This window comes from Balaenoptera physalus (assembly GCF_965194825.1).
Source record: "Balaenoptera physalus genome assembly, chromosome: 6".
NCBI lineage: Eukaryota > Metazoa > Chordata > Mammalia > Artiodactyla > Balaenopteridae > Balaenoptera > Balaenoptera physalus.
The window spans coordinates 3,665,926-3,678,697 of record NC_138885.1 but is presented as its reverse complement, the minus strand read 5'-3'; the positions used below and the strand labels follow the sequence as shown (position 1 = coordinate 3,678,697).

Sequence of the window (12,772 nt, the reverse complement as noted above, 5' to 3'; positions counted from 1 at the left end):
GTGGGCAGGACCTGTGAATATAGGACGGGACTTTCCACCTGTGACTAGGTTTTGTTTCCTTCTGTGGCAAAAGTGAAGGAATTTCTCATATAAGGTCTCACATCGGTTGATTTCTAGTTAACCAAAAGCATGATTATCCTAGGGCCCTGTCAGGTAAAAGCCCTTAAGAGGATGGGGCCATCCTGAAGAGACACTCTCCCAGCCACTGCCATGAGCTGCCAATGGAGGGGGCGTCTCCTAGGAGCCCACAGCTCAGCCCCACCCAACACCCAACAAACTGAAATCTGCCGACAAGGACCCCAGTGAGACTCCAGATGAGAAAGCAGACTGGTCAGCACCCTGACTGCAGCCTGTGAATCCCGAAGCAGAAGACCCAGCTAAGCCATGGCCGGACACCTGACCCACACAGAAAGGGGGAGAGAGTAAACGGAGTTGTTTTAAGCTGCTGAATTTCTGGTCAGTGACTTGTTACATAGCAACAGAAAACCAATTTGGCATCTAACTTAGTTTTCACAGAAGCAACAACTTTCTCTCAGCACTCATATTTTATCTGTCCACATCACTAACAAGATAACTGCCATAAACATACTTGAGACCAAAACATGACTGTTGGCAAAAGTATTAACTGGCAGAGGGAGAAGTAAATCGTTTCTAAAAAGTGAGCCACAAACGTTCAGGGCCCCTGAGGTTTTAATGCGGGAATGGAAAGGCGTGGCTCATCTGCTGGTCTGCGTAAGAGGAGGGCAGCTAAGAGCTGCCGCTGGCCTCAGTGCTGGCCGGCATGGCCACACAGGCAAACAGTGGCCAGAATAGATAGCCCCACGCGTGCTGTGCTCCAGCAGTTACACGCCACCTCTAGGGGCCAGGGAATAAATGATCACACCTCCAGCCATAACTCAGTGTCAGGGCAGTGGAGAGGACAGAGGAAGAAACCAGAAACAGAGGAAATAACTTAGGAGGCTAAGAGCTCCCCAAAACAGGATGAGAGCCTAAGCCAAGACATGGAAGAGAAGAAGTATGTAAGACATTTCAGATCAAACGGGACAGAGCAGATGTGAAAAGTGAAAAACCAGGTAGGGAACAGACTCAGGATGAGAGGGAATTAGCTCAGTTTTAACCACTGAGATTTGCACCAACTACTGCACATAAACATGGAGATACTCTCCCCATGCACGCGCACACACGTACACACATACACACACAGACACAATTACACACATACTGCAAATACAAATTCAGATCTTAGCAGAGTGTTCAGGGCTAGAGGTTCAAATCTGGGAGTCAACAGCATGGGCTGTAGACCTGCAGAAGATGCTAATGCCGAAGGAGGGAGGGTGGACCAGCCCCGACTGCCCACTAGGATTACCCCAGGGTGGCTGGGGACGAAACATTTATTATAGAATAAGCCAAGGAAGAAGCCCAGCTTACATGGAAACAAGAACTATCACTACCGCCCCCCATTCTTTCATCACTCGGGTCATGTTGGGAAGGATAAGAGCAGGGCAGCTGTGTGGAAGGTAGACACTGGGTGTCTGGAGGGATACTCGCTGTAGAAGCCTCTTAGGAACTGCGGACGTGAACTCAAGTAACCACCAAACTACAATGGTTTGGGCATCTGAAAGGATTCGAGGAAGGAGGAACACTGCTAAGGCAACAAAGCAAGCTTCCATGGAGCAGGGCTTGAAAGAGCTAGACTGCAGAAGGCAGAGATGAAGGCCCTGGGAGAGCATTCCAAGGCACTGGGAGGGAAGCACAGGATCCCAAGGAGAAAGAGGCCGGGAAAACTGGGAAATAATCATGGCACTGGAAGAATAACCTGCACAAGCAGTAAAAGTCACTTCAATTTGTCAGTTTAAGAGTATTTGTACAACAGTCTATAAATAGCTTGTCTTTATTAGTAGGTAATTTACATAAACGTTCCCAATGGGTGACAATATAGATCTTAAATTTTAACTTTTTTCACGTAGAATCCAGACGCCTCTGATTAGCGTTACTCAGTCTTAGGACCCTTTTCCAATGTGCTCTTACATTCTTACCTCACACCTCTAAAATGACATAGCAGGTAAAGGCATTTTCATCCTGAAAAGAAGTCAGCAAGGGGGGTAGTAATAGGCCCAGTTCTGAGGGTCAGTAACTAAAACTTAGAAGTTCAATTACCTGACCAAGATCACACAACACCGAGGCTGTCAGAGTTTTTGGGAACAGGCCTAAGCTTGTTCTCAAGCTTGTTCTCTTCTCACCAACACCACAACGTGCACCAACACGTGCAGTAAGGAGGCCTGGGGGAGCCATCACAGGTGCTACCAATACTTGAAAACCAAATAGAATTGGGCAAGCTGACCCTTAAGGTATCTATTAAAATCACTACTTCAGAACTGTATAATCCGAATATCATATAATTAATAATATAAAATAATCCGAACACAATATAATCCGAAACAGAATATGCCAAATGAAATAAATGGCATTTTGATTAACTTATAGTTAGAAAATGTTTATTTTTTCTATTTTTAAAATATGCCTGAAACGGGCGGGAACTGTTCAAATATCTGCAGATGACTAAAGTAAAGATATCTGGCTTTTTTTCTTAGCCTTGCAGAAAAATACTTTCTAAACACCTACTGAACACAGGACAATTCCAAAAAATTTTAAGAACAGGTTTCTAGAACAACTGGAAAGGTCAGAAAGAAACATAAAGTACACCTGTTTGAAGACATCCAGGCAGCAAGGAGAGGAGGACAGCCCAGGGAGCCAAAGGCTGCCTCCCTAGAGGCACCTGCCAATTCTGCGAGCAGGGCTGAGACCAAGCACAGCTCAGTGGAGCTGCTGAGAGGCCGGAGCCATGGTCCTCACAGGGAAGAGGCCTGTGAGGAAGAGGTAAACATGCCATGCTTTGAGCAGAACTCCGAAGGGCCACGCACACAGAAGTACGGGTGAGGTGCACGCAGACCGGCAGGAGCCCAGGTTTGAACCATCACAGTTCCCTACTGCTCTGAAGTAACCTGAGGTCACTAGTGCTACTAGTTTGACAGATCCTCTCTGGAAGGAGGAAAGCATTACCCAATGCCCCCAAATGATCACAACAATTTTTCATGTACAATACCTAGAACTCAAACAAAAATAAAAATGGGTAAGATAAGACCACATGACTGAAAAATGAAAAAAATGGAAGACAGCATAAACAAATCAAGAGTGGATCCAGAAAACAGACATACAGATACAGACTGCCCTAAAAAGGAACGCCCGAGTAACAGATTAAAGTGCTGACACTTTCCCTGGTAGATGCCAGCCCAGGGCAGTGAGGGAAGGGCAGAGGGAGAGGCAAGACAAGGAAGCACAGGAAGCAAATGATGCAGCAAGTTACTACAGGGGTCAGCAAATTAAGGCCCAGCCCAGGGGCCAAACCTGGCCCACGACCTGATCTCATATGGCCCTCAAGCTAAGAGTGGCTTTTACATCTTTCAATGATCGAAAAATAACCAAGAGAAGGAAAATATTTCATGACACATGAAAATTATGACATTCAAACTTCAGTATCCATAAAGTTTCTGGAGCCTACCAACATGCACTTGTTTTTATGTACTGTCTGTAGCTGCTTTTGCATGACAACAGCACAGGTGAGCAGCTGTTACAGAGGACACATGGCCCACAGAAATATTTACGATCTGGCCCTTTACAGGAAAAGTTTGCAGACTCCTGTTTTACTGCACCGGTCCCCACTCCATGGTGTGCGGCAGGCACACTTCCCAGGCATGTGGGGCTCTTCGCCAAGGTCTGCAAGAAGAAACCACAGACCTGTCCAAGGAGGGAAAAAAAGGGGGTGGGGGGTGGGAATTAAAATACCCAGTTCCCGTATCTCTCTTTACCAAGCGGTGAATGTTCACCCTGTGGAAAGTGAGCTCCTGCTCTCCCCCACCTTCCAGACGATGTCAACGGCAACTCCATGGTAGGCAGCTGGGAAGCCCTAACCTACGCCCTGCTGTGTGACACTACATCTAAGACGAGGAGGAGAAGGGCAGCCCACAGGCACGCTGGGGTATCAACCCAGAGGGAAAGGGAGACGCAGTCGAGGAATCTAAAGAGGCTGCGCAAGGTTTAATGTGTTCAGGCAACTGAAAGACCACATTAACAACTTCAGCAGAGAACTGGAAACTATAGAAGAGTACCTAATGTGGCAGTTAAGCAAACTGTCAAAACACTTCACACTAAACGTTTAAAATAGGTGCATTTTACTAAATATAATTATACCTCAATAGAATGCATTCAAACAAAAATGTGGAAATTCTAAAACCAAAAAAAAACAGTATCTAAAATTAAGAAGTCAATAAATGAGATTAAAAGCAGATTGGAAAGGCCTGTGCTTCCACCTGTGAAGAATTAACTTCTTTAGGAATTACCTGTCTGGTAGAAAACCAAACAGAATATATCAAACAGCTGTTTTCCAACACTGGCCAACAGACAGCCCAGAACTGTGAGCCCTGAGAAGGGCAACAAATGAAATAAGGGCTACAACTTCCCAAACTTAATGCCTGGAAGCAGCTTCCAGGCTGCAACACAGGAAAGGGGAACCCAAATAGAGCCCAGAGGTCTTGCTGAATGGAGGAGACAGACCAGCTATAAGTAGGTCAAAAGGACAAGAATACAGGAGAGGAAGTTGGCTGCAGAGAGACTGATCTCTGGAGATGGGCAGAGGGGACCCCTTGAGACTTTGGCTGAGAACTGATCTGGGTATGGGTTGAGAACACTCCCAAGGCTGGGGAAAGAAGCACTAAAAAGGAGTAGGCAGAACCCCCATGATTCACAGTCTGGGAAATCTTGTGTTTCCACCAACCAGAACAGAAAGACCTCCCAACACACCAAGCATTAGAGTCCTGAGAAGGACACTGCCTTAATAAGGCAGATAAATTAGCCCAAGATTAAAGGCTGTGCTAAATCAGCCCAAACAAACCTTAGGATCAATCTTTGAAAGGCCACATTGATCCCAAGTAACTTACATGCATGCCAGACAAAACTAATGTTCTGTAAAAGAATAAAATAAAATCTAACACAGAATAACATAATATTTATTTATAATGTCCAACATTCAATAAAAAATTACCAGGCATGCAGACATGCCCCATAACCAGAGCAATAAATCAAAAGAAATGATAGATTCAGTCAATCGAAATAAATGCAGAAATGACAGACATGATGGAATTAGCAGACAAGAATGTTAAAAGCTCTATTATAGATATGTTCCATGTACTCACAGAGAGGAAAATATGAACATCATGACAAGTGAAATGGAAGATACAAAAAGGACTGGAATGGAACCTCTAAAGATGAAAAATACAAGATCTAAAGTGAAAACTTCAATGCATAGGATTACTAAATTAGACACTGCAGAACAGTTCTACTATAATCCAACACGTCTAAGCATACAGCTCTTACATGCTATGCTCTCTCCCTTTTAAAACTCACTCTGGGTTCTACCCATAACTATAGGTTTAATGCCCACCACCAGTCTTCATGTCAATGTACAGTCATTCAGTCATCTAAAGATCTTTCTCTACTCAATTCCTCAGGAAGGGCTCATGGAAACAATATTTCCTGAGTTCCTGCTCATTGATAAACTTGTGTCCTTTTTACCTGAAAAGTCAGTTTTGCTAGAACATAAAATCCTTGGCTCCATTTTCTTTTCTTTGGTGCCATGAATATGTTACTCAGCTTTCTTCTGCATAAGGCCTTGTTGTCAAGTCTAACGATAAACTCATTTTCTTTCCTTTATAACTATTATTAGTCTTTTCCAAGAACCAAAGCTAAAAGTTAGTTCTTTAAAAAAGACTAACAAAATATATAAACCCCTGACAAGACAGGTCCAAAGTACAGAAAAGATACAAACAACCAAACTCGTGAATAAAAAATTGAGCAATACTACCTATTCACAGACACAAAAGTAATCACAAGAAGTCATTATGAAAATCAATTAAGTTACCTGTATGTACAACATCCTTTTATTTCTACGTATCATCTGTCAACTGGAAAACCTGAGATTTGAATTTACCAGGATGTTCATGTTTACATTTTTTAATCTACTGATATTTCTAAGCGTAAAGTGACAATATATACATTTAATAACTTTAAGTTTAAAAGCTAACTTTCATGCTGAATCATTTTAAATTGATGACTAGAAGAAAAGAAAAATTCAATCTGAGTTGCATTATTGATATACTCAACAACTTTGATGGGCCTCAAAGGCATTATACTGAGTGAACAAAGCCAGTTTCAAAAGGTCACATACCATACGACATTCTCAAAATGACAAAATTATAGAGATGGAGAACAGATTAGTGATTGCCAGGGGTCAAAAATGGTAGAGGAAGTTGAGTGTGACTATAGAGGGACAGCAGGAGGGAGATCTTTGTGGTGATGGAACACTTCTGGATCTTAATTGTGGTGGTGGTTACATGAATAAACACATATGATAAAATGGCATAGAACTATGCACACATTGTACCAATGTCAATTTGCTGGTTTTAATATTATACTATAGTTACCTAAGATTGTACCACTGGGGGAGTCTGGAAGAAGAGTATACCATGACCTCTCTACTTTCTTTGCAACTTCCTGTGGGTCTATTATTATTTCAAAATAAAAAGTTATAAAAATTGCTTCATACGTATCTAATTTCATGTTCCAATTCAAAGAACCCAAAAATAGAAACTGTAGGAGATTGATCTGAGTACAGCTTATTCAAAAAAGAACAGGATAATGCCATTCGTGGACCCATGCTCAAAGACACACCCTTAACCTTACATCAAGACTAGCAAGGGACTTCCCCGGTGGTCCAGTGGTTAAGACTCTGCGCTTCCACTGCGGGCGGCACGGGTTCGATCTCCAGTCAGGGAACTAAGATTCCACATGCCATACGGCACAGCCAAAAAGAAAAAAAAAAAAAAAGACTAGGAAATAAATATGCATATATATTTTAAGAATAAAAAGTTTTTAAGGTATTATGGTTCTTTTGTTTAATTGACTTTTTGGTTCACCAAAAAAACTACCAATCACATCAGACAGAAGGACTTTTACTGTAAATATAAACATGGTAATGGTAGTGATTATGTAGCTAACACTTCTTAGCTCTGTATTTGTTGCCTCCTCAAGGGAGTTGTGAAGGAAGATGGCGACTCAAGGAACTCCACACAACAACCAGAAAAGAGTACTGAAGAAGTAAAAAGCATTATATATGTAAAAACCAGATATATGCCTGCCATATAATGGGTACTCCATTAGAGGCAGCTGGTTACAAAGTCCGAGGCCTGAGGGATCTAAATATCTCTGATCAAGAAAGTCTAGGATTAGTGTCTATATTCTCTATAATAGACACATATTAAAACTTCTCACAATCTCCAAAAATTTTTCCTTTCTAAAGTCATTGAAAACTTCACAGGCATTTCAAATAAAAATAGCCACAGAAAAATAGATTAGCTAACTCTTACAGCTAAGAAACATGTTTCTACCCCACATATTATTCATTACCCAGGTGTCAATCCTGCTCCCAATACAAAAGCCTACTTAAGGAAGGGGACCCTTCCCACTCCAGGTGGGAGAGACATCCCCAACAAGATAAGTGTAAAACCTGTCAGCATAAGGCCGGCATCCACAATATGTGTTTTCAGGAAAGATTCCAAAGAGTAAACCATGTCTAAGTTATTCCTTAGGGTAAAACAACAACATTCATTCCTCACATTTAATAAGCAATGCTGGAGAAATTGTATAAAACCAAGGTCAGCAATCATTTTTTCACACTATTTTCATTTATCTCACAGCTTCAATACCCATACTACATTTTTCCTCTATCCAAAACCTAGGTCTCTTCGCTTATTCCTAGGAGTTTGGAAGACTTCTGAATAGTACTCAAATGTCTAAGAAGGGCCAAGCACTGTACATTACTCTAAATAAACCAAAGGTAAAATGGTAATCGCTCTCAGGCATAAGTGGTGTTTCTTTTTATGTATATCTGCCTGACTCACTGTAGGCACTCAACTCAGCATTAAACCAGTTTTAGATCAAGATGCTAAAACTCATATTTAGCAATTATTCAATTATAATTACTAAGGGAAAAAAAACTTCATTAGGTAAAGTTCTTTACTTCAAAAAGTTTTGTAAATATATAAATACTAATACAAAAACAATTCTTGGGACTTCCCTGGTGGTCCAGTGGGTAAGACTCTGTGCTCCCAATGCAGGGGGCCAGGGTTCAATCCCTGGTCAGGGAACTAGATCCCACATGCATGCCACAACTAAGAAGTCCACATGTCTGAACTAAAGATCCCGAGTGCGGCAACTAAGACCCAGCGCAACCAAAATAAATAAAATAAATAAATTTTCTTTTCAATTTTTTTTAAATAAATAAAAAATAAAAACAATTCTTAAAATCAGTTTGCCTGGGGCTTCCCTGGTGGCGCAGTGGTTGAGAATCTGCCTGCCAATGCAGGGGACACGGGTTCGAGCCCTGGTCTGGGAAGATCCCACATGCCACGGAGCAACTAAGCCCGTGAGCCACAATTGCTGAGCCTGTGCGTCTGGAGCCTGTGCTCCGCAACAAGAGAGGCCGCGATAGTGAGAGGCCCGTGCACCGCGATGAAGAGTGGCCCCCACTTGCCGCAACTAGAGAAAGCCCTTGCACAGAAACGAAGACCCAACACAGCCATAAATAAATAAATAAATAAAATTAAAAAAAAAAAAAAAAAAAAAAAAATCAGTTTGCCTGAATCTCAAGATTTTGTAAATAAGAAATTATTCATCTCTCACTTCCCCCACCTCTGCTTAAAAAAAAAAAAAAAAAAAAAAAAGGTCAAAGGAAGGGCTTCCCTGGTGGCGCAGTGGTTGAGAATCTGCCTGCCAATTCAGGGGACACGGGTTCGAGCCCTGGTCTGGGAAGATCCCACATGTCGCGGAGCAACTAGGCCCACGAGCCACAACTACTGAGCCTGAGCGTCTGGAGCCTGTGCTCCGCAACAAGAGAGGCCGCGACAGCGAAGAGGCCCGCGCACCGCGATGAAGAGTGGCCCCCACTTGCCGCAACTAGAGGAAGCCCTCGCACAGAAACGAAGACCCAACACAGACAAAAATAAATATAAAATAAATAAATAAATAAAAGAGCCTTCCCTAAAAAATTTTTTTTTAAAAAGTCAAAGGAAAACAGAAAGTAATTGCTAAATAAAAGGTAATGTTTAAATTTTTTTTAAAAAAGTCACTACTATGCCAATTCTTAACCCAATTCTTCTTGCTTTTCTTATCTAACATTACACCATTAATAACAATACCATCACCCACAACGTAGTTCTTAACACTTGGCTCTGAAACCAACTAGGACTCAACACTTAAAAAAAAAATTTAAGAAGGGCAATAATGCTTCACTTCAAGTATCTAAGATCAACTGCTTACAGAATACATGACTTGCGTCATGCAGTATGTAAGACTGTATTTAAACAAGGTTAAGATTACTTGAGAAATACTTAAAATGGTTAACCTCAGAGAAGAGGGAAAAAACACATATACACTACAAAATATTTCAGCCATTTCTTTCTGAGGGCAACAGGGAGTTACAAACACAGTTTTTCCATTTGCAAACAAAACTAACTTGGGATAAAGAAAAGACTACAGAAACATCATCGTTATTTATTTGGCAATTTCTGAACAAGCATGCAATTACCTTAAAACAAAATATTAGAGAGTCTAAGGCTAACATTTTGTTTCCACATGTTCTTGACGTGAAAATCCAAGTACTCCTCTTAATAAGACCAGTGAGAATACAAAACAAGCAGCTCAACTGAACCCTTGTCGCTCCAGAAACACAAACACAGAATCCCATAAAAATAAGTGAGTTTCTGCAGGACATAATAAATGACTGTATGTCACTTCTCCCCCACATAATTAACTGAACATCTCAAAAAGTATCACTAAACAGTCACCAAGATATGGCTAAGAATGATACAGACCTCTTAAAAAATAATAACAAAAAATTTTTGCATAACTATCTCATTTCTTGCACTTATAAATAACTGTAATTAAAATGTAGCCACACACACTATAAAAAGAGCAATAAAAATTGACACAATAAAAGGTACATTTAAAGTTATAGAAAACAAACCTGCTTCTCTCATATAGCAAGATCTGATCTGCATGCCCTTACATACCCTAAAGAAAGGGTTCACCAGAAATTTAACTATGTAGGCAGGAAAACACCAGGAAAAAGGAATGTCAAAACCCCACCTGTATATCTGTTTTCAACCATTTGGAGTCAAGTCGAGCCTGAGCAGCCAAACAGAAAGAATCAGAAGGCATCTTTCCCCCGATTTCCTCCCAGTCGTCAAACCTGCAAGTAAAACAGAAACGCTGAAGACCTAAACCTTTTCAGAATTTTACAAAGACCCTACCGCAAGGTTTAATGCGGCAAAAAGAGAGAACAGGAAGGAGGGAGAGGAGAAGCTCTGGAGGAGGGGAGTGAGAGGAGGAGAGAGGGAAAGAGAAAGATGGGGCGAGAAAGGAAAAAGCCTACTTCCAGTCCAGGTAAGAGTCACACACGGGATTCGCCCGGGTCTGTACCACGTCGGCGAGACCTTGAGAATGGACGGTTACAAGACCAAATCACAATGTCATCCCCTTCCCTTAAATCCAAAAGGTAAACACACAGACTGCAAGAAGCCCACATCTCAACGACAAATGACACCAGCACGCATCCTCCGCTTTACCTCAGGCCAGAACTGGTGCGTGAAATAAATTAATCAAAATTCACGTCTGCAGAAAAATCCAAAACAATAATCACTTGGAAATGAAAAGACAGCCCGAGACGCGCGCCGCGGGCGGTCCGCGCAGGCCCCGGTCCGGCGGCTGCGCCAACGCCCGCCGTGCCCCGGTTTGGCCCGGCCCCGGCCCGCACCGCCCCAGCGGCCGGCCGCCCTCGCCGCCCCCCCGAGGACGAAGACCGGACGGCAGAGGCCCGGCTGCCTGGCTCCGGCGCGTGCGGACACAGCCCCAAAGGCCACGGGCTCCGCCGGCACTCCCAATCCCGGGGCCTGCAATCCCGGCGCCTCCGGAGGCCGGAGGGGCGGGCCGACGCGGGGCTACGGCCCCCGTGGCCCAGCCAATCGCATCGAGGCGTCTCCGCTGGCCCAGCCAATGGGGAAGAGGAGCATCCCCGCCTCTTCTGCCGACTCTCCAAGTTTCCTTCAATCCGGCTCCTCTTCCTCCTTGAGCTCACCCCCTTGCGGTCAAGGCCAACCGAAGACGCCGAGAGGCGGGATTTCCGCCGCACGCACGCACGCACACGCTCCTGAACTGGACTTCTCCCCGCGCTCTCGGAAAGCCAGCCGGTGCGGAGACAGCGTGGTGCTGCCGGGTGGTTCGGACGCTAGGGCTGAAGGTGAGGCGGGATGGGGTCTGAAAGAGCCTCTTCCTGCCTGTCCCACTGAATGCAACTAAAACCTTGCACAGAATACATGGAGCAGCTGGTAGCAGGGGGATCAAAGAAGGAAATGAGAGCTTTTAGTTCCACTGAACCAGTAGCCAGAAAACAATGCTTAAGAAATTTAAAAGTCATACAAAGTAGGTTCTCTGATCATAATAGAATTAACTACAAATCATTAAGAGATACAGGACAATCTCCAAACACTTGGAAGTTAAACAATATATTTCTAGATAGTCCATGGGTCAAAGAAGAAATCTCAAAGGAAAAGAACTATTTTGAATTGAACAAAATTAAAATGCAACATCAAAATTTGTGGGACTCAACTAAAATACTGATTAAAGTGAAATTTATAACACTAACTGCTTATCTTAGAAAATGAGAAAGAACCCAAATCAACAATCTAAGCTTACATGTTTTTATTGTTTTCCCATTCTTTATTTTCCTGATTTCTAGACTTAACTATTTTTTTTAATATTTTTGGAGTATAGTTGATTTATTGATCAATACAATGTTGTGTTAGTTTCAGGTGTACAGCAAAGTGAATATACAGATATCCACTCTTTTTTTAGATTCTTTTCCCATATAGACCATTACAGAGTATTGAGTAGAGTTCCCTGTGCTAAGCTTACATTTTAAGAAACTAGGAAAAGAAGAGCAGCACACACCCAAAACAAGAAGAGGGAGGAAACAATAGAGGAGCAGAAATAAATGAAATTGAAAACAGAAAAACTATAGAGAAAAACCAATGAAACTAAAATAAAAGCCAATCATTTGAAAAGATTATAAGCTATGATGAGACCTCCAAAAAGAGGGAAAACACACAAGTTACCAATATCTGGAATGCAAGAAAATTTATCACTAAAGACCTCAAAAGGACAGTAAGGGAATACAGGTTTCCCCAACTATCCAAAAGAGAATTCCTATGCAACCTTTCGGAATGGAAATGTTGTAAAACAAAGAAAGGACACATCTTGCTAAGGGATGCACGAAGTAAATTGCGATGAAACTCAGATACTCACAGACACAATTCGAAGCTATGGTGGCTTGATGATGAGATGCTGAGTGTAGTTCCCAGGGAAGGAGCTTGGTGGTGCCACTTGCTGCTTGGGGTGCAGGTACCTCTATAACAGCTCACAACATGGACATATATACACTACTAAATGTAAAATAGATAGCTAGTGGGAAGCAGTCGCATAGCACAGGGAGATCAGCTCAGTGCTTTGTGACCACCTAGAGGGGTGGGATAGGGAGGGTGGGAGGGAGGGAGACACAAGAGGGAAGAGATATGGGAACATATGTATATGTATAACTGATTCACTT

The 12,772-nt window shown here is 42.5% G+C and overlaps 1 protein-coding gene across 1 annotated transcript in view; it reads right to left on the bottom strand.

Annotated features, from left to right (window-relative positions):
• The window catches only part of HERC2 (HECT and RLD domain containing E3 ubiquitin protein ligase 2), a 214,764-nt gene extending 203,666 nt beyond the window's left edge, over positions 1-11,098 (bottom strand). The window contains exons 1-2 of the mRNA XM_082466157.1: positions 10,737-11,098; positions 10,258-10,360 (exon numbers count right to left, since the gene is read on the bottom strand). Of these exons, the coding sequence (XP_082322283.1) occupies positions 10,258-10,329 (72 nt within the window). The 5' untranslated portion in view covers positions 10,330-10,360; positions 10,737-11,098. The remainder of the gene's footprint in view (positions 1-10,257; positions 10,361-10,736) is intronic.
• Between the last annotated feature and the right edge of the window lie 1,674 nt (positions 11,099-12,772).